Source organism: Mobula birostris, chromosome 4, assembly GCF_030028105.1.
Source record: "Mobula birostris isolate sMobBir1 chromosome 4, sMobBir1.hap1, whole genome shotgun sequence".
In the NCBI taxonomy this organism is placed as follows: Eukaryota; Metazoa; Chordata; class Chondrichthyes; order Myliobatiformes; family Myliobatidae; genus Mobula; species Mobula birostris.
The window spans coordinates 118,897,956-118,921,002 of record NC_092373.1 but is presented as its reverse complement, the minus strand read 5'-3'; the positions used below and the strand labels follow the sequence as shown (position 1 = coordinate 118,921,002).

Below are 23,047 nucleotides of genomic sequence, written 5' to 3'. Positions count from 1 at the left end.
TAATTAAACTGCTTCTTGGTTGAGACTTCAACCCTTTACAAAGAATACACAAGGTCTTAACAATATGCAGTTGTATTATCAGGACATCCTGCAGTGCATTAGGTCTGTTCCTGAACATGCTTACATTTACCACATGCAAGGGTAACACTCTCCTCTTTTTGTCCATTTCTCATTAATTTCTAAGTTTTGCATCCAGCAAAACCAATCTGCAATTGCAATAACACTGTGGATTATGTTATTCCCCCCGCCCCCCCCCCCCCGCAATCCCCAATGTCAATTGGCTTGTTTCATTTTGCATCAGTTAAAACATGAAACTTGCTTGGCAAAGACACAATGATCTGTTTCTCTGCAATAGCAGAAGCTGACCAGCCCAGATCATTAATTTTACTGTCATTCTATCTGCCTGTCTTCTCGGGTTCCAGTTACTTACTCATGACGGCAAGGACACAAAATGGCAGTGTGATTTGCCAGTTTACTTAAACTTCTTGATCAATCAGCATATTTCTTTTCTGTAACAAACCCTAGAAACTATTCTTACAGCACAGTTCTCTCAACACTGTACCCATTACTTAAATTAGTTTCAATAATGCATGTAGCTCCTGAAACAGAGTCACAGATCGCATGCCACGAAATGTATAAATTTCATTAAAACTGTAACGCAAACTGAAAACTTAGGACATCTCTATTCCTCCCTTTTCTTCCTCATATCTTTACACACATCTACCCCACAGAGGTCCAGGCACTCAAATATTTTTAAATAATGTTGCACAAAAACAAAACAAATCTTTAATGCATCACCTATTTCAGGTCTGAACAAAGCCATCATCAACTAAGTCTCAAAATCCCTTGGGCCCCTTTTCAGGTTTTACTCTTTGATCCATGACTTATTAGTATTTTTTCTGAAATACTATTTCCAACAATTTACCCAAGAATAAAATTTACTACAGCTTATATTGGTCTTTGGATAGAATTGAGATATTATTACTATAAAGACTTCAGCAAGAATCTTTGCGCCCAGCACACTATGAGTCTCAAAGGACAAGCTCACTCATGCACTAATTGAATTATATTGGCTCCAGATCCAACAAGTTCCCAGATGAAAAACTCTTATCACTGTGTGCAGACCAGTCGTAGCTCTGACTGCTATCACCCTAAGACTGCCATATCCTTCAGTTCTGGTCTCCTGCCTGCCTTTTAATATCATCATCAATCTACCATCTGTGCTTCTACCTTCAGCTACACAGACCCTGTGTTGTAGCGTTCCCTTCCCAAAACTCTTCTCCCAATCTTCCTTTACAACCTAAGCACAAGAGATTCTACAGATGTTGCAAATCCAGAGAAACACACACAAAATGCTGGAGGAACTCAGCAGCCAGGCAGCATCTACGGGAATGAATAAACAGTGAACATTTTGGGCTGAGACCCTTCATCAGGATTGGAAAAGAAGGGGGATGACGCTAGAATAAAAAGATGGTGGGAGGAGAAGGTCAAGCTGGAAGATGACAGGTAAAGCCAGGTGGATGGGGGAGGGGGAAGAAGAAGCTGGGAGGTGATTGGTGGAAAAGGCAAAGGGCTGGAGAAGAAGGAATCCGACAGGAATGGAGAGTGGACGATGGGAGAAAGGCAAGGGAAAGGGCACTGGGGAGGTGATAGGCAAGTAAGAAGAGGTAAGAGGTCAGAGTGGGGAATAAAAGAGATAAGGAAGAGAGAAACTGATATCTGTGTCATAAGGTTGGAGGCTACCTAGATGGAATGTGATGTTGTTCCTCCACCCTGAGTGGCTTCATCACAGCACAAGAGCAGGCCAGGTCAGGACGGGAATGGGGAGAGAAATTAAAATAGTTGGCCACAGGGAAACGCTGCTTGTTGCAGATGGAGTGGAGGTGCTTGACAAAGAGGTCCTCAATTTATGTCACGTCTACCAATGTAGGGGAGACTGCATTGGGAGCACCATATATAATAGACCAGGGGTCCCCAACATTTTTTGCACTGCGGACCGGTTTAATATTGACAATATTCTTGCGGACCGGCCGACGGGGGGGGGGGGGGCGGGGGGGAGGATGTTGTAGGGATGCCAACGGACAAGAGTGGCAGTCAAGTACATCATGTTTACTCGAGAAAGACTACCATGACCATGAAGTCTTGTGCAGGCACCAGTGCGCATGCGTGTACGTGCTGATTTTTTTTCTACAACTCGTTTTTGCAGATTCTGTTCCGGGGGGGGGGGGGGGGGGCGGGTGTTAATCACGACCGGAATGTAGGTGATAAGTGGGTAATGCACTCAATTTCGTTTCTAAAAGGGTTTATCTAACGAATTTAATATTAAAAGCGCATATTTTCCTCGCATGAATATAATGATGTCAATTATCAGGGGAGGAGAGTGGACCTTGAAGTAAGTGTTGAACGAACTTCCAGTGGAAGTGGTAGAGGCAGGTTCGATATTATCATTTAAAGAAAAATTGGATAGGTATATGGACAGGAAAAGAATGGAGGGTTATGGGCTGAGTTTAGATCGGTGGGACGAGGTGAGAGTAGCGTTTGGCACGGACTAGAAGGCCAGAGATCGCCTGTTTCCGTGCTGTAATTGTTATATGGTTATATAAGTAAGTCAATAACATCATAACATTTTAAGTAATGTTTGGATATTAAATACACACCACATATTTTCCCCGTATGAACATATAAAATCATTGCAACACACCAATATCACTGAATCAGTGGGAGCCCTGGGCTTGGTTCCCTGCAACAAGACGGTCCCATCGAGGGGTGATGGGAGACAGCGATACTCGAAGGGGGTTCTTATGTCCAGTCTATTCCGCAATTTAGTTTTCGTTGCATTTATTGCAGAGATATGTTGGAAATGGAAGCAACGTTTTCAGTGCTTTCGTGGGTATCTCAGGATATTTAGCCTTGACTTTGATCCGGAATGCCGGCAGAGCTGTTATGTCAAACATACTTTTCAGCCTGTCGTCATTTGCAAGCTCGAGGAGGTGATCTCCTTCCTGCGCTGACATGGATAACGCACGCGTAATGACCTCGCGTGCGTTCAAGTTCAACAGTAGCCGTGACAGGGAATGAGGAAAGGTGCAGCTGACTCTTATTGCCAAATCATAGTGTTTCCTCGCAGCCCGGTAGCACATACTTTGCGGCCCGGTACTGGTCCACAGCCCAGTGGTTGGGGACCCCTGTAGTAGATGACCCCAGCAGATTCACAGGTGAAGTGTTGCCTCACCTGGAAGGACTGTTTGGGGCCCTGAATGGAAGTGAAGGAGGTGGTGAATGGGCAGGTGTAGCATTTCTGCTGCTTGCATGGATACGTGCCAGGAGCGACGAAGCAACAAGGGAATCATGGAAGGAGTGATCCTTGCAGGAAGGAGCGAGTGGGGGGGATGTAAAGATGTGTTTGGGGTCAGATCCCGTAGAAGGTGGTGGAAATTTTAGAGAATTATGTATTAGATGCAGAGGCTCATGGGGTGGTAGGTGAGGACAAGATGAATTCTATTCCCATTAAGAAGGGGTGAGAACTGAAACCTTGTTGAATGCTTTAGGTTTCATGAGTAAAATCAAAAGAACAGGGAATCCATTTCAACTTGTGGGGCTAAACTGAAGAGATTGATCAAGCATTGTCAGTTCAGTGATGGGCATAATAATGCACCGAGAGATCATTTAGTTTGTGGAATCTTACAAGGCAGCATTCTAAAAGAGATCCTAACTGAAGCATAACTCACATTTAAAAGAGCAGTTGAAACCACTCTATTAATGGAAACCATAGCCAGAGATGTAATTGTGTTGTAGTTAGAAATGAAAATGAACATGAAAAAAATTGCAATGTCTAAACAGAAACCTGCCTGGCCAAACAAATTGTGTTACCTTCGTGGCAGGGGCTCACATACACCAGACTAATGCAAGTTTAAAGGCAAAGCTTGCATAAAATGCAACAAAGTTTAAGATGGCAATGCTGAAGATGTGCAACAGCTTATTGGAAATCATAAGGCAAGAGAATCGACTAAAAACACTGTGTACAACATCTTTTCTGAAGGAAATTGTGGTGGAAGACAGTGAGGAGGCAGGTGGAGGCAAGGCTGCTTCAGGGATGAGATGTGCTGGGCCATTGCGAGGTGTAACATGTTCAAGCCGGGGTAGCAGACAGAGTTTGCCTCGCTATGGGAGATGGAGTGAGCGATTTGGAGAAGAGTTGATGCAGAAGAGTTTCAATGCTCATCTACTTGACCTAGGTGCAAAGATGGATCACTCCAAACACTGAGCAGCTTTGGTGAGATCAAGAACAGCTTCAGACTGGGCGGCCCGGGTATGTCGCTGTGCCTAGATTCAGATTCTGGAGTATGGCACAGCTCGGTGCTTGGACAATTTAAATATCGGCCCAGATAGATTGAAAGCCAAAGTATCGGGCTGATTTTACTCGCTCACCCGCGTATGTTTATTCCTTCCTCAGCGTCAAGTCTGTGAACTGATCTGACTGCTGTGCGTTTCTACCCCTCCCGGGTGTGATGAACTGGGGACCGAGGCATGGGCCTACTCCAGTTGCTATGGGAGCAGATCTGAGGCTCAGTCTAGTTCGGGATACTGCTGGTTTGCTTCTATTGTTTGAATGATGTGTGTTTTTTTTTCCTGTCTTGCTCTGCACAGTGGATTTTAGTCCTTTTTTAAAAAAATTGGGTTATTCAGATTTCTTGCTTTGTGGCTGCCTGTAAGCAGACAAATTTCAAGATGTATAATTTATACATTTGAATCTTTGAAAGTAGGGCACATACAAAGAGCATATTGAGCAGACAAAAATAAATGGAATGCACAGGGAAGACAAAAAGAAAAGTTGCACTAATCTGTATATAGTTGATGAAAAATCTGATGATGAGAGTGACACAGGACTGGGTGTCTTGAGGTTAACAATGTGAAAGCCAACAAGAGACAAGCAATATGGCTTAAATGAGAAGTGAATGGGAAATAAATTAAAATGGAATTGTACGATGGTTCAGCTATTTCAGTCATTCCGCAAAATGAGTTTGAATGGCATTTCAAAGATACTGAACTGAAGCCTGCAGAAATCCAACGAATAATTTATACTGGAGAGAAGATAACTCCTGTGGGAATGGCATTTATAAAAGTGAAATACAACAACAAGCCACATTGGGCTTTTATGTGGTAAAACAGGAGGACCAACATTGCGGGGATGTGATTGGCTGAGCCAACTACAACTTGATTGGAGATCCATTCACAGTTTGCAAGCCACATCCCTACTGAAAGCAAATGAAATAAGGTGCTGGATTTCACCACGGCAGTGTTCAAGGACGGCATTGAAAAGAATAAAACATATCAAAGGTAAAATGGTGTTAAATGAAAATACTGCACCCAGGTTTTACAAACCTCCATCCGCTCCTTAGATTATGAAGACACGCAGTCCTCTTTTATTGTCATTTAGTAATGCATACATTAAGAAATGATACAATATTTCCTCCGGTGTGATATCACAAAACACAGGACAGACCAAGACTGAAAAAACTGACAAAAACCACATAATTATAACATATAGCTACGATAGTGCAACAATACCATAACTTGATAAAGAAGTCCATGAGCACAGTAAAAAGTTCAAAGTCTCTCAAATGTCCCACATCTCACGCAGACAGGAGAAGGAAGAAAAACTCTCCCTGCCATGCCCGACCACAATCTGTCCCTGAGTCATCCGAAAACTTCGAGCCTCCAAATCAATTCTCCGACACCGAGTACTGAGCGCCATCTCTGTCCAAACGATTCGACCTCAATCTCGGTCGCCAACAGTGGGCAAAGCCGGGGATTTTGAGGCCTTCCCTCCGGAAGATTCCCGACCGCGCAGTAACAACAGCAGCGAACCAGCATTTCAAAAGTTTCTCCAGATGTTCCTCTGTGCTTTCACATCCGTCTCCATCAAATCAGAATTGTCCACAGCCCCTATTTAACAGATACAATATCATTTTTCACTGGAGGGCTGCGCACGCGTGGTGCGCTGCTCTCTCTCCTCCCGCCGAATATCATCCGTGATAAAGTAGCCAGTGAGCTGGATCACATGGAGGTTGAAGGAATTCTTTCCAAGGTTGAGTGGAGCCCCATGGACAATGCCAGTGGTCCCAGTAGCCAAGAAGAATGGGTCTGTCAGGATCTGTAGGGATTTTAATGTCACCATCAACCCAGTCCTGAAAGTAGATCAATATCCTCTGCCCAGAATAGAGGATATCCCAAGGCCAAAAGATGTGTCACAGCTGCAGAACCTTTTAGGATTTGTCAGTTACTATAACAATTTCCTGTCAAACCTGGCTACTGTGCTACTGCTCTTGAACTCATTACCACTCATCAGGAAGAAATGGCAAATAGACAAAGCAGTGCAAGGTGGCTTTCCAAAAGGCAAAGGAAATGGTGACGCCAGACACTGTACTCACACATTATAATCCACATCATCCAGTAAAGTTTGCCTGTGACATCTCACCTCATGGTCTCGGTGCATTCATGTCATGTTATGAGTGATGGAAATGAACACCGCATAGCCTTTGCATCACATTCCCTTACTGCTGCACAGAAAAATTATGCACAGTTTGACAGAGAGGTTTTGAGTTTGATTTGGGATGCAAAACAATTCAACCAGTACTTATATGAGAGAGAGCTTACCCTCGCTACTGATCATCAATAACTCTTCTCAGGTGTTCCAGAACACTTAGTCAGTGGCAATGGACCACAGCATGTTGTGGAACAGTTTCAGTCATTCCTGAAATGAATGGATTAAGGCATTACATCTGCACCGTACCACTCAGCTCTAAATGGCTTGGTTGAAAGGTTTGTCTAGAGGCTAAAGAACGTACTGTGAGCAATGAGAGCAGAACACACTACAATGACATGGAAGCTGAAGCTTGCCAATTTCCTCTCTGCACATTCTACAATCAAAAACTCATGCTTGGATCTCCTCAAACCCAATCTCAGGAGGAGTATGCAGGACAATCAGCTGAGACAAATTGAGGGCTCCTCAAGGAGATTTGATGTTTCACTCCTGGACAAGCAGTCCTGGCGAGGGACTACAGAGATGATCAAACGCGGGTACTGGAAAGATTAAGGATAGAGCTGGACCACTGTCCTACACAGTGGAGTTTGCATCTGATGTCATCAGGAGACAACACATCGATCAGCTGAGGAAAGCAGAGTCATCTGTTGGAGAAATAAATATGGCTAGAGCAGTTAGAACCACTTCCTGCAGTCCCAAAGTCAACTCCTACAACCACCATGGAGAAGGCCCCAGAAACTGAGATGTTTTCATACTAGGGTTGCCAACTTTCCCGTATTTGCCGGGACATCCCATACATTGGGCTAAATTGGTTTGACCCATACGGGACCGCCCTTGTCCCGTATTTCCCCCACTAAGGTAGAGCATTCCTATGAAACCATTCGTAAGCCGAAATGGCATAAAGTGAAGAAGCAATTACCATTAATTTATATGGGAAAAATTTTTGAGTGTTCTCAGACCCAAAAAATAACCTACCAAATCATACCAAATAACACATAAAACCTAAAATAACATTAACATATAGTAAAAGCAGGAATGATATGATAAATACACAGCTTATATAAAGTAGAAGTAATGTATGTACAGTGTAGCCTCACTTAACAGAATCTGGAAGATTAAGCCAAAACCGATTTGTAGAAAAAAAATCAGCACGTACACGCATGTGCACATAGGTGCCCGCGCAAGGCTTCATGGTCATGGCAGTCTTTTTTGGGGTAAACACAAGTGTCCTGTATTTGACTGCTACTTTTGTCCCTTATTTGGGAGTGAGAAAGTTGGCAACCCTATTTCATAGCCACGTCTCAGCTGCCAAGCACAGTGATCTCTTTTGTCAGGAAAGACACTATCAGAATCAGGTTTAATATCACTGACATATGCCATGAAATTTGTTAAATAGTTAAATTAAATAGAATTAAAGGAAGTACTGAGGTGGTGTTCATGGGTTCAATATCTATTCAAATCTGGGATGGCAGAGGGATAAAAGCTGTTTCTGAAACTTTGAATGTGTGCCTTCAGCCTTCTGTACCTCCTCCCTAATGGCAGCAATGAGAAGAGAACATGTCCTGGGTGGTGGGGATGTGTAATGATGGATGCTGTTCTTTTGAGGCACTGCTCCTTGCAAGTGTCCTGGATACTACCGAGGCTAGTGCCCAAAATGGAGCTAAGTTTACAACTCCCTGCAGCTTATTTCGATCCTGTGCAGTAACCCTCCCCTCCCCCATACCAGATGGTGATGCAGCCAGTTTAAATGCTCTCCATCATCCATCTGTAGAAATTTGAGTGGTTTTGGTGATATACCAAATCAAACTCTGAATGAAGTATAGCTGCTGTCTTGCCTTCTTTGTAACGGCATCAATATTTTGGGTCCAGGATAGACCCTCAGAGATATTGACACCCAGGAACTTGAAATTGCTCACTCTCTCCACTTCTGATCCATCTATGAGGACTGGTGTGTGTTCCTTCATTTTACCCTTTCTGAACTACACAATCAGTTCATTGGTCTTACTGATATTGAGTTTTGACCACTCAACTAGCTGGTATATCCTGCTCCTGTACACTCTTGCATCACCAAGTTCTCTTTGTAAAGAGAACTGAGCAGTGGGCTAAGCACATATCCCTGTAGAGCGCCAGTGTTAATTGTCAGAGAGTTGGAGATGTTATTTCTGATCTGCACAGATTGTGATCTTCCGATGTCCAGTGTTCTAAGCAGTTGTAAAAGCTCACTCAGTGCTTGTAATTGCTTCTCTATCAGTAATGCAGCCTGTGAGATCACAAGATCCTTTTCATTCTCTGCACCCAAAGTAATTCTAAGGACAACTTGATTAATGGCCAAACTAATTCTGTTCCCATAACAAAAAGATTTCAAAATCATAAAGTGAAATAATTGTGTTTTTTGAATTAAGTACCATTAATTTTAAAATGCAGCATTCTGCTCCTTTTTTTACAGTTGTAAAATTATTATTGAAATAAATGGGTTCATGACCCCACACCAAGTCAAACAGACTGAAGGATCCACAAGCATGTTCCCCAGCAGGTACTTGGCAGGGCCTCAACAACTTCAAAGTTTTAGTATTTGGAAAACGTGGGTTGAAACCCTGAACTTGGTTGTTATTGCAGACAGGTTTTGTTCCATTATTGGTTTGCACGTTAGAGAGTCTGAGAAGCTGCAGCAAATGACTCACCTCCGGACGGAAAAAACTCTTTCCACCATCAGGGAATCCCATGTTGCGAATGTGATTGAATTTTCACTGCTTACTTGGTTGAATGCAGCTCCAAGACAAAGGTACCCATCATTACAGATGGTACCATCCACCAAGTGGACTGCACTTACTCACAAATGTTACCTCAACAGCAGCTCCCCAAACTCATTACCTCATCACCAAAAGAGTCAAGGAATATCATACACCACCACCTACAGATGCCCTTCCAAGATGTACATCATGCACTGTTACTGGGTCAAAATGCTAAAACTCCACCCAATAACACCGTGAAAGTACCTTTGCCAGTAGTTCAGTCACAACCAACCTTTGTCTTCTCAAGGGCAACAAACTCTAGCTTTGCCAATGTCTGGAGCTCACTGCTTTTCCTATTGTCATTGAATGCATTATCTTTAGCAACACACACAAAATGCTGGAGGAACTCAGCAGGTCAGGCGGCATCTATGGAAGTGAACAGATAATTGACGTTTCAGGCCAAGACCCTTCTTCAGGACTGAGAACAAATGAAGATGCCAGAATAAAAAGGTGGGGGGATGAAAAGGAGATCAGCTGGACGGTGATAGGTGAAGCCAGGCATGTAGGCAATTTCAAGGGCTGGAGAAGAAGGAACCTGATAGAAGAGGAGAGTGGATCATAGGAGAAAGGAAGGAAGAGGGAACCTGGGGGAACTAATAGGCAAGTGAGAAAAGGTAAAATATCAGCGTGGGGAATGGGGGGAGAGGTGGGAGGGGGAAAATATTTTTTACTGGAAGGAGTATCAAGTTAGAGGCTAACCAGATGGAATATAAGGTGCTGCTCCTCCACTCTGTGGATAACCTCATTGTGACAAAAGAGGCAGCCATGGACTGACATGTCAGAACAGAAATAGGAATTGGAATTAAAATGTTTGGCCACCAGGAAGTCCCACTTGTAGTGGATGGAGTGGAGTTGCTCGACTACGCGCTCCCCAAATTACATTGGGTCCCACCAGTGTACAGGAGGCTGCATCAGGAGCACCGGGAGCTAGAAGACCCCAGCAGGTTCGCAGGTGAAGTGTTGCCTCTCCTGGATAGACTGTCTGGGGCCATAACCGAGGTAAGGGAGGTGGTGTATGGGCAGGTGTATCACTTAGGCCACTCACAGGGATAAGTGCCAGGAGGGTGATGATTGAGGGAGGGAATTGTGGGGGGAGCAATCCCTGCAAAAGCTGGGGGGAGGGGGGGAAGGTTAAGATACATTAGGTATCTTCATACCCAATTGAATTAAATACGCATTTTATATAAATTAGAAACTTGGCCTTGGCCCCAAGCACTCACTTCCTGATTTTCTAACCACTTTCTATAACTACACTGATTCCTACATTTTGTTTAAAAAACATGCAGCTTCTGGATTCAATGCCATTTTATACACTAGATTCCCATGAACTCTATTTAATTCTTTCTTGGAAAGCAGATTACAAAGTTCAGTGCTTACCACCTATTATTCACAAGCCAGCTGACTGTTGAGATGCTAAATTAAAATAGAAAATGCTAATAATACTCAGTATCAGGCAGCATTGGTCAACAACGAACCTATTTGTGAAGAAGAATCAATGAGCCATTAACTTTGTTTCTCTTTCTCCACAAATGTTGTTCACCTTCCAGATCATTCACACCTTGGGTTTGGTATTCATTCCTGGGCTGAGTTTCTCACTGTGCCAAACTTCATAGCAATTCTTAACACTGCCCCAACATACTCGTTACTCCAACTCTAGCCTCGTCTAAAGAGGTAATACAAGAAAAAGCAGGAGTAAGATCTGACCACTTCCATATGCTCATTGACCAAAATCTATCTATTTTGGCCTTGATTTAGCCTATTGCTGCTTGGGTGGAGAATTTCAAAGATAAAAGAAATTCCTTCTTATCTTAATCTTAAATTCATAAGGACTCATTCGGAAACAATGTTTCTTAATTCATTTTTCCACAAAACATCTTCTTGGTGTCTACCTTATCAAAGCCCCTCAAAATATTACGATCATACAGCACAATAAATTCTCGTTGGCTCCCCCTTCCATATCAGCCATTCATATTAGTCTTCAACACTTGATCAATAACTTTCCATGCCTAACAATTTCTTGTTTTAAGCACTGCTTAAATGTTGTAAGAATCTCTGTCTCCACCACCCTCTCAGGCAGTGCATTCCAAAACCCAACCACTCCCTGGGTGGAAAAATATGTTCCTTGTATCCTCTCTACACCTCTTACTGCTTCCCTTAAATGTATACCCCCGATTATAAGTACCTCGATTATGAAGGAATACTCCTCAATCAGATTTCCCTTCAGCCTTCTCCATCTACAGAAAACAAACCTGGACTCTCCTTATAACCAAGACACTTCATTCCAGGCAATACCCTGGTAAACCCTCTCCACACTCTCTGCAGAGCAATCGTGTCCTTTCTATACCGTGCCAAAACTGCACACATTATAGACATAGACAACCAATGTTTTATAAAGCTGTGCCACAACTTCCCTGTGCTGTATTCTATGCCTTTGCTAATGAACGAAGCATCCCATAAGCCTTCTTTACCAGCTCTGAAACTTTTCGATGATTTTAAGTGCCCTGGCCCCCACCGCTTTATTTTCACCATGGATGTCCAGTCCCTATATACTTCCATTCCCCATCAAGAAGGTCTCAAAGCTCTCCACTTCTTTTTGGATTCCAGACCTAGCCAGTTCCCCTCTACCACCACTCTGCTCTGTCTAGCGGAATTAGTCCTTACTCTTAATAATTTCTCCTTTGGCTCCTCCCACTTCCTCCAAACTAAAGGTGTAGCTATGGGCACCCAGATGGGTAGCAGCTATGCCTACCTTTTTGTTGGCTTTGTGGAACAACCAATGTTCCAAACCTATTCTGGTATCTGTCCCCCACTTTTCCTTCGCTACATCGATGAATGCATTGCCGCTGCTTCCTGCACGCATGCTGAGCTCGTTGACTTCATTAACTTTGTCTCCAACTTTCACCCTGCCCTCAAGTTTACCTGGTCCATTACCGACACCTCCCTCCCCTTTCTAGATCTTTCTGTCTCTATCTATGGAGACAGCTTATCTACTGATGTCTACTATAAGCCTACTGACTCTCACAGCTATCTGGACTATTCCTCTTCTCACCCTGTCTCCTGCAAAAATGCCATCCCCTTCTCGCAATTCCTCCGTCTCCACCGCATCTGCTCTCAGGATGAGGCTTTTCATTCCAGGACGAAGGAGTTGTCTTCTTTTTTTAAATAAAGGGGCTTCCCTTCCTCCACCAACTATGCTGTCAAACGCATCTCCCCCCATTTCACGCACATCTGCTCTCACTCCATCCTCCCGCCACCCCACTAGGAATAGGGTTCCCCTGGTCCTCACCTACCACCCCACCAGCCTCTGGGTCCAACATACAATTCTTCGTAACCTCTGCCACCTCCAACGGGATCCCACCACTAAGCACATCTTTCCCTCCCCCCCCATCTCTCTGCTTTCCGCAGGGATCGCTCCCTATGCGACTCCCTTGTCTATTTATACCCCCCATCCTTCCCCACTGATCTCCCTCCTGGCACTTATCCTTGTAAGCGGAACAAGTGCTACACATGCCCTTACACTTCCTCCTTACTACCATTCAGGGCCCCAGACAGTCCTTCCAGGTGAGGCGACACTTCACCTGTGAGTCGGCTGGGAAGATATACCGCGTCCGGTGCTCCCGATACGGCCTTCTATATATTGGCGAGACCCGACACAGACTGGGAGATCATTTCGCTGAACACCTAGGCTCTGTCCGCCAGAGAAAGCAGGATCTCCCAGTGGCCACACATTTTAATTCCACGTCCCATTCCCATTCTGACATGTCTATCCACGGCCTCCTCTACTGTAAAGATGAAGCCACACTCAGGTTGGAGGAACAACACCTTATATTCCGTCTGTGTAGCCTCCAACCTGATGGCATGAACACTGACTTCTCAAACTTCCGCTAATGCCCCACTTCCCCCCCACCCCATCTGTTATTTATTTATTTACACACATTCTTTTTCTCTCTCTCCTTTTTCTCCTTCTGTCCCCCTCACTATACCTCTTGCCCATCCTCTGGTTTTTCCCCCCTCCCCCTTTTCTTTCTCCCTAGGCCTCCTGTCCCATGATCCTCTCATATCCCTTTTAACAATCAACTGTCCAGCTCTTGGCTCCATCCCTCCCCCTCCTGTCTTCTCCGATCATTTTGGATCTCCTCCTCACCCTCCCACTTTCAAATCTCTTACAAGCTCTTCTTTCAGTTAGTCCTGACGAAGGGTCTCGGCCCAAAACGTCGACTGTACCTCTTCCTACAGATGCTGCCTGGCCTGCTGTGTTCACCAGCAACTTTTGTGAGCCTTCTTTACCATGCTATTTTCTTGTGCTTAATCTTTAGGGTTCTGGACTTTTATACCTTGCTGTCCCTGCTCTTCGATACTCCTTACGATCCTACCATTCACCACTTTAGATGCACCATGATTAAATTTTATTTGAAACAGCCCTGCTCAACTTACCACCAGATGATATCTTTCAGTAGCCTGCGACTATCCTCCTCGCTATCCGCAATACCACCAACTTTTGTTACCCACAAATTTACTTCTCATTCTTCTAATTACCTCAGCGAACAGACCCTGACATTCCTCAGAAGATAAACCCTTTTAATCCCAGGAATTAACCTTTTCTGAAATGCATTAAGTACATCTTGCTTCAATAAGGAAACCAAAACTCCGTATAGGCCTCCCTATGGATACCCACCAATACTCCATATTGCTGTATTAAGACCTGGCTAATTTAATACAACAGTCTTTTGTTCAATATGACCAACAATCCATTTACCTTCATCATTATTTGTTACACCTGTAATGTTGACATGTACGAGGTTACCTGGCTCCTTCAGTGTACAAAATGGTGCTCTATCTAAACGTTATTCCACATTTCTATTCCTCTTACCAAAAAGTGGATAATCTCATGTTTGCTCTTTTCCCCCCAGTCTACTAATTTTTTGTCCATTTACTTAACCCAGTCTCTTATGCAACCTCCTATTTTCACCCACTTGAGTTCATCCAAAACTTTACTGCCCATCTGTTATCTCAATTCAGTTATCATCTAACCCAGGCATTCTGAACCCGGAGTCCACAGAACCCTTGTCGTCAACTCCATTGCATAAAAACGTTGGGAACTCCTGATCTAAACAATATTTGTCCTACTAAGCTGCAATGACTCCCAATTTGGCAACACCTTCATTTTTAAAATTCTCAACATTCACAAATGCTTTCCACTTCACACTTTCTAATTTTCAGTAGCCCTACAAAATCCAAAATCCTCCACTTTGCTTCTGCAATAAATGATATCTTATTAGTCCCAACATTAACATGTCTTGTCTCTACACTTTTTACTCTTTAGGAACCTCCATCAAATCTCATTGACAATCTTAGGATCATCTGTCCTAATACATTCTTACACTGCCTGATAGTAAATTTTATCTGGTGGAACTCCTGTGAAGAATCTTTGGAAATTTCATTATATTAAAATTTGGTACATTAGTGTGAATGCTTTTCATATAGAACTTTACTATATCTGTTCTAAATTCTTAAAACTAAGTTGAATGCTATTGTCCCAAGAATTATGCCTTCCAAAAATATTTTTTCCCGGAACTTCTAACATCTGAAGAATTTAACCTTATTTACATATATAAACATATCCAAATAGCTCCATTGCCATAGCCATCACCACCAAAAAGGCAAAGGTTACTGGGCAGCATCTTCCACAGATTTATTAATTAATATATAGAAGTTACTTGAAAACAAACCAAAACTGCTCTGAGACTAAGCACGGGGGCTGACACTGCATGAGGTGCTCCAAATAACTAAGTTCCAAAGTTCAAAAGAGTACATTCGATCCTTTACTAAGAATCCAGCAAAGGTGAACAATCTTGTAGTGTTTAAAAAAAACTAACAAAACTAAAACTAGCAATATAACCAAGTAAATGGCTAATAACGATATAACGGTCTAAGTATTAGCAGTAAACAACAAAGCTATTGGCTGCTTCCAACTTTAACCAGACTAGAGTGAACTCAGACAAATACATAGTTATACTCACTTGCTTCTACCACACCCCAACCCACGTGACAGATTACCATAATAAATCTGCCACAAAATAAAATACAGACAGAAAATAGATACTTAGCTCCTACAAATTATCATTTCTGTTGGAGATATTCCGTCAGCCAAGTGGTTAAGGCGTCGGTCTAGTGATCTGAAGGTCGCTAGTTCGAGCCTCGGCTGAGGCAGCGTGTTGTGTCCTTGAGTAAGGCACTTAACCACACATTGCTCTGCAACGACACCGGTGCCAAGCTGTATCGGCCCTAGTGTCCTTCCCTTGGACAATATCGGTGGTGTGGAGAGAGGAGACCTGCAGCATGGGCAACTGCCGGTCTTCCATACAACCTTGCCCAGGCCTGCGCCCTGGAAATCTTCCAAGGCACAAATCCATGGTCTCACGAGACTAACGGATGCCTATTCCGTCAGATTACCTATTAGAATCAAAAACTAAACTACTGAAGGAACCCAGTGGTCAGGAAGCACCTGGCGGGGAAATGATATGGTTTACATTTCAAGTAGTAACTACCTGAAGCGTCAAACACGCCTTTGCCTCCACAGATGCTGCCTGACCTGCCAGGTTTCTTCAACAATTTATTTATTGCTTCAACATTTGCGGTTTCTTTTGTTTCCATTAGAAAAGTTGTCACTATCGATCATCTTATTTCATATACTCAATAACCTATTGGTCACATGAGCAATAAAATGTCACAGATCAGGTGGTTCACACAGGTTCTGATCATTACACAAGGTTGATTTTGCACTGAACAATCAGAAAAAAATATACACTAGATTATTGGCTCCTGCAGAACCATTGAACTGATGAACATAAAACTGTCCAAAGGAGGTGGTCTTGTAATAGGATTCTTTATTTATTTATGAACTGATGTGGGAAATGGCTATGGGAAAATAAATTGTGAAGTCCATATTACCAGTATCCAGAATGACATGAACAGACACTGAGTTAATCGAGCTAGAACATTGGGGTATTCTTTCTAATACAAGATAGTTGATTACATCAAGAGAAATTTTCTAAGACTACAGCTTGGAATTACCAGGGACATCTACAAGGACACAAGTGCAGCATCAAAGTGGTTGAATTTTGGAGAAGCTTGCATTCCAGACATAGGTTCCTGGCAAGCCTACCTGCTCCTGTGAGCTGATAGAGTACTGCATGTCAATAACCTCCTCTCTCCCTAACCACCAGTGATCAGCAAACTGAGGTCAGGAAATACATCAGCAGGTGTAGGCTTGGAACAAGAAAACTGAGATTGACAGTGAGCAGCACTGAGACAGCAGTGCAAGAATGGGTTCGAGTTTCCACTTAAAACTTAAAAATCCTAGGAGTAATTTTGTGGAAGCGTAATTTGCATAGATACTGGTCCACTACAAAATTAATTTAAGATCATTCCTTATGAAGCTTAGATGGAAGAGAAGTTGGGTGTGAGTCCTTGAAAGCTTCCTGTACTGTGGCCCCTGTGGGTACCTGGGAGACCATATTTTGCACAGTTATATTTATCCGTGAAGAGGAGGGTTCTATCTAGGCATGTGAACACTAGAAGGCAGTTTTATTTGCAGTTAACTGATGATGCGCCAAATGCTTAACTTCAACTTGAACGCAAGTTCTGAGCACACAAAGTGTACATTTAACAATAAATACAGACCCTATAAACAACAGCTAGTATGAGCCTTCAGCATTCACAAAAGGTGAAAATGAATCAGACCTGTTGTTAGATGAATACGTTTGAAAACCTCAGTGATTACAGTGGTTATACAATGTCAGATCATTACTCTGAACTTTATAGATCCAACAGGGTCAAATTAAATAATCGAACCATTGTCGTTATAGATGACCAACAAATTAAGTAAAATAAAAGATGCAAATTCAAACTTTTTGTTGCCATTTAGTCATCAACTTCCTTTTTAAAAGGATGGACCATATTAAAGCTTGGCAAATAACACATCTCATCCTTATAGTGTACCAACAACTGCAAAATGTTCTATATTCTCTTGAAGATAGTCTGCAACAAATTACATAGCAACTTCACAAAGTGCAGGACTTTTACAATTAAAATTATGAATTTTAAATTAAATTAGAGGTCATGCAATTTGTTTCTAAGCATTTCTAAGTGTTAATTTTAAATATTCGATGTTCCCTTTGACTTTAATCTTTTGCATGTTTCTAGTCAGGTTCTTTACGAAAAGTGACATCACGACGGATTGAAACGGAGCTCCAATTAAATGAGGGGAGTGGTTAAGGGAGGGACCCTGCGCTGATCCCAACAAATAACAAAGATTCAGCACCTTCGGCAGATTTTATTTTGCAAACAATAGTTAAAGTAGCAGCACACCTTTTAGTCTTACACAATAAACTACAGAAAAACGAGCTTGCGCGGAACAGTTTAACCATTAAACTACCGTGCTTACACTGGCTTGGTGTTTATTTTTGAACTTGAATAAAACCCAAAAGATGAATGTACAACACTCTGAACAATGACAAAACGACTCACCCTCCACCACACTGGATCCTGTTGGCCTCCTTCCTGAACAACCTCATGCACCGAGCCCAGCAGTTCCCCATGGCACATGCTCGTCGGTCACCAACAAGACACTGGGCTAAAAAGAAGAGCAAACCCGGGTCCATAGGACAAGTCCATCCACCCAGGAATTACAAGTGCGGGGCATTGAAATAAAGTCAGCACCACAGGGAACCAGACAGCGGCTGCAGCACGATCCCCATCACCGGCTCTCGCAGCTTCTTCCGGCAGGCGCGGGTCACGTCGGTAACCCCGCCCATCCTGCTGTTCCAGCCGCCACCACCACAGTCTTCAGGGCGCTGTAGCTGGCGACAGCTGGGACCAAGCCCCGCCCTTCCACTGGTGGCGGCTCCGAACAAGCCCGGCCCTCCCTCTGGTGGCGGCGAGTCGTAATGACAAGTCCTCCCACCTCACAGATTTCCATAGTTATGCAATTTTTAAGAGCAGGTAATTGGCATTTTTCTTTGCTTTCAGAATTTGACCATAATGTCATTCATTACAGTTCTAAATAATGTATAGATAAGGTAAGAGAAGATTGCTAACCAAACCAAGGTTGAGCAATGAGCTGTATATTGGTGTTGCAAGGGCAGAGAGAATATATTGCAGTGTTTGGAGCAATATTCTTGAGTGGACCTTAGCCTGTGCTGATAAGCTCTCACCTGAATAGAACTGACACAAGTACATTTGCAGATGTTGGAAATCCAAGCAACACATACAAAATGCTGGAGGAACTCAGCAGGCCAGGCAGCATTTATGGAAAAGAGTAAACAGACGATGTTTTGGGCTGAGACCCTTCAACGGGACTCTGAATAGAACTGAGCTGGTTAGCTTTAACTGCAAGCTGGGAAGCTTCAAAACAGAGATATGCACTTTATCTAAACCTAACAACAACAAGGCACACTGACATTGCTTACACATGGTGTGACATCATTTATGTTCTAAATCATATGACTTCTCTTCATACTGCATACACCACACTACTTTCTTTGAATAAAGTGTGTGAAAATTTGTTACACATATACATAGTCATTACTAGACAATGGGGTGACCCATTGGGGCACCCTTTGAGAGAAGGGTAGTGCAGTCTGATGTAACCAGAATGAACATTAAATTTTCCTGAATGCTATTGGTATCGTTTTGCTTTGGAAACTGAAGTAGAAAACCTCAGTTTATTAAAGAAGATCGATGTGTAGCAAAGCAAATATAGCTGCTCCTCATTTAATGACAGTCACTTTTGATAGCATCATTTCTGGTTTACCTGCCACCCTTGTGCCTCTCGTTGTCATTCTGGAGACGTGCAGTCCTTTCATCCCCCGTCTCTTCAGCTCTTCTGCTGTTTGTTGTTTGTCTCTGATCCTGGAGACGTGCATGCCTCTCCTCCTCTGTCTCTTCTTCTCTCATCTTTTTTTGGCCTGACTCTTTGATCCTGGAGTCTTACGGCCCTGGCCTCTTCCGATTCTTGTTCTCTCCCTCTCCTTGCCGCTTCCCGATGACGTTTGGCGTCATCTCTTGACCATAATGTCCCCTTCCCTTTCCACGCGACATAATTAGGCTGACAACAGGAATTCTGCAGATGCTGGAAATTCAAGCAACACACATAAAAATTGCTGGTGAATGCAGCAGGCCAGGCAGCATCTCTAGGAAGAGGTGCAGTCGACGTTTCAGGCCGAGACCCTTTGTTAGAGATGCTGCCTGGCCTGCTGCGTTCACCAGCAACTTTTATAATTAGGCTGACCATTTTTTTTACCCTAATGCTGGACAGAAGATATGAAGCAGTAACACCAAATGATGCTGATTATTCTTGATGATGTGGTTGGTGCTCTTCTAAATGGACGTGATATAGTCACCGCTGTCCTTTGTCTGCAGCAAAGGGTTTTACGGGTGTCTCAAAGTACGTCACTACAATAAGATTTAATTATCTCTTATTGATGGGTGGCAGTTAGATCTGTCCCAATCCTGCACATGCTGATGGTGATTAGCAGAATGTGACCGCTCAAAATAGAGCTGCCCTGCCCTTTTGCTCTGGTAGGTGTCGCTGTTGAAGCTGGGCATGCGCATGCATCGGGCTGTCGCGTCCCGATTTCCATGATGGCGGATTGGCTCTTGGGTTGAAAGGGAGCCTGTTGATTTTGGCGAGTGAGCAATTTTATATGAATATATAACCCTGAACTTTGCCTGCATTCTGTAAGTTAGCGCATTTTAATTCAATTTAGCCAAAAAAGTGCCGCTGTAATGCACTGCTTGCGCTAATTGGAGGTTACAAACAGACAAACAGAGCATGAGAGTTTTCGTAGTATATAGATGATTCTCTGTTGACTGGCTTCCTCAATTTATTTGTTCTCAGCTTTGTCCTTGGCCCCGACATTGTAGTTATTTATTGAGATAGAGCACGAAAAAGGCCGTTTGACATGCACACCCAGCAACCCCTCGATTTAATCCTAGCCTAATCACGGGACAATTTATGATAGCTAATTAACCTGTCAACCAATTTGTCTTTGGACTGTGGGAGGAAACCAGAGCACCCAGAGGAAACCCACACGGTCACAGGGAGAATGTACAGGCAGCGGCAGGAATTGAACCCAGGTCACCTATACTGCGAATTGTTGTGCTTACCACTAACCACTATGCTACCATGCTGCCTTAAAACTTTGCAGAACTTATTGCTGTTCCATGATTTTTCAGAATCAGCTGACATAAGGACTAGAATCATCATGACACCTCACTTAAGTTTCTTCAAATATGTCTCTTGCTGTGATTTCCCGATCAATACGGACAATCTAATTCTATGTTTGATATGCACTATATACTTGTATGAACAACGGACTCAGACTACTTTATCGAGGTCCCATTGCTGTACCTCTCACATTTGCTAAGTGGTTTAGCAGTTCCCACTCTTTCATTTGGTAGAAATTACTATTTTTCACCTTGGAACATAGAACATAGACAAATACAGCACTGCACAGCGCAGGAAAAGTGCTGTACTTGCCCATGTTCTCCGTTCCAAGGTGAAAAATTGGCCCACAATGTTGATCCAATCCAGTTAAAAAGTAAATCAAATCCCACCTCCCCCCAAAAATTCCCTCCTACCTACACAATGTCCATATCCCTCCATCTTCCTCACATTTATGTGCCTATCTAAACATATCTTAAAAGTCTTTCATGTATTTGCCTCTACCATCATACCAGGAAGTGCATGCCAGGCATCCACCACTCTCTGAGTAAAAAAACTTACCCCTCACATCCCCTTTGAACCTACCCCTTTTCACCTTCAATGCATGCCCTCTAGTATTACACATTTCCATCCTGGGAAACAGATACTCCCTGTGTACTCTTCCTAAGCCTCTCATAATCTTATAAACCTCTATCAGATCTCCCCTCAGTCTCTGCTGCTCCAGAGAAAACAACCCAAGTTTGTCCAGCCTCTCATGATAGCACATGCTTTCTAAACCAGGCAGCTCCTGGTAAACCCCTTCTGCACACTCTCCAAAGTCTCAACATCCTTCTTATTAATGGGACAAACAGAACTGTATGCAATACTCCAGATGTGGCCTGAACAGAGTTTTATAAAGCTGCAATATAACCTGTTGACTTTTGCAATCAATGCCTCAGCTAATAAACGCAAGCTTTCCATCAGCCTTCTTAACCACCTTATCGACCTGTGTAGCCACTTTCAATCAGCTATGAACTTGGATCCCAAGATCTCTCTGCTCAGCAACTTTGTGCAACACTTCACATTTTTCTGGGTTAAACTCCATCTGCCATTTTTCTGTCCATATTTGCCACTGATCTATATCACGCTGTATTATTTGCCAGTCTTCTACACAACTCCACCAATCTTGGTATCATTCACAAACTTACTAACCCACCCATCTACATTTTCATCCAGGTCATTTACGTACATCACAAACAGTAGAGGTCCCAGCACAGATCCCTGTGGAACTCCAGTAATTACCAACCTCCAGCTCAAATGAGTCCCTTCAACCACTACCCTCTGTCTTCTGTGCACAAGCCAACTCTGAATCCAAACAGCCAATTTGCCGCAGATCCCATGCATCTTAATCTTCTCGATTAGACTCCCATGAGGGATCTTGTCAAGTGCCTTACTAAAATCCAGGTAAATAACATCCACTGCCCTACCCTCATCAATCTCTCTTGTCACCTTGTCAAAAAACTCAATCAAGTTGGTAAGGCACGACATTCTACACACAAAGCCATGCTGGCTCTCCCTAATGAGGCCATGGTTCTCCAAATGCTCATGTACCCTATCCCTAAGAATTTCCTCCAGCAATTTCCCTACAATTCACATGAGACCCACTGGTCTACAGTTCCCAGGATTTTCCCTTGATCCCTTCTTAAATGGAAGTACATCAGCCACTTGCCAGTCCTGCAGGACCTCGCCTGTGGCGAGAGAGGACACAAAGATATTGGTCAAGGGCCCAGCAATCTCGTCTCTTGCCTCCTTCAATAACCTGGGGTAAATCCCATCAAGCCCCGGGGACAATGTTTAATACTCATTCAGAGGCTCAACACTTCCTCCTCTGTGACCACTAAATATTGTAACATATTTATACACTCAGCGCTGACCTCTTGGTCCTCCATATTATTTTCGTTGCTAAATTATGAAGCAAAGTACTCATTAAGTACCTCACTCACATTCTCTGCATCCAAACAAATGTTCTCTCCTTTATCCTTGAGTTATCCAACCCTCTCCCTAGTTATAGAACATAGAACATAGAACAGTACAGCACAGTACATGCCCCTCGGCCCACAATGTTGTGCTGACCCTCAAACCCTGCCTCCCATATAACGCACCAACTTAAATTCCTCCATATACCTGTCTAGTAGTCTCTTAAACTTCACTAGTGTATCTGCCTCCACCACTGACTCAGGCAGTGCATTCCATGCACCAACCACTCTCTGAGTAAAAAACCTTCCTCTAAAATCCCCTTTGAACTTTCCACCCCTTACCTTAAAGCCATGTCCTCTTGTATTGAGCAGTGGTGCCGTGGGGAAGAGGCGCTGGCTGTCCACTCTATCTATTCCTCTTAATATGTTGTATACATCTATCATATCTCCTCTTATCCTCCTTCTCTCTGAAGAGTAAAGCCCCAGCTCCCTTAATCTCTGATCATAATGCATACTTTCTAAACCAGGC

General features: G+C 43.3%; 1 protein-coding gene across 1 annotated transcript in view; it reads right to left on the bottom strand.

Moving 5' to 3' along the window:
- ap1ar (adaptor related protein complex 1 associated regulatory protein) overlaps window positions 1–18,127 on the bottom strand; it is an 89,352-nt gene extending 71,225 nt beyond the window's left edge. The window contains exon 1 of the mRNA XM_072255958.1: window positions 17,866–18,127. Coding sequence (XP_072112059.1) covers window positions 17,866–17,999 — 134 coding nt within the window. The 5' untranslated portion in view covers window positions 18,000–18,127. The remainder of the gene's footprint in view (window positions 1–17,865) is intronic.
- Between the last annotated feature and the right edge of the window lie 4,920 nt (window positions 18,128–23,047).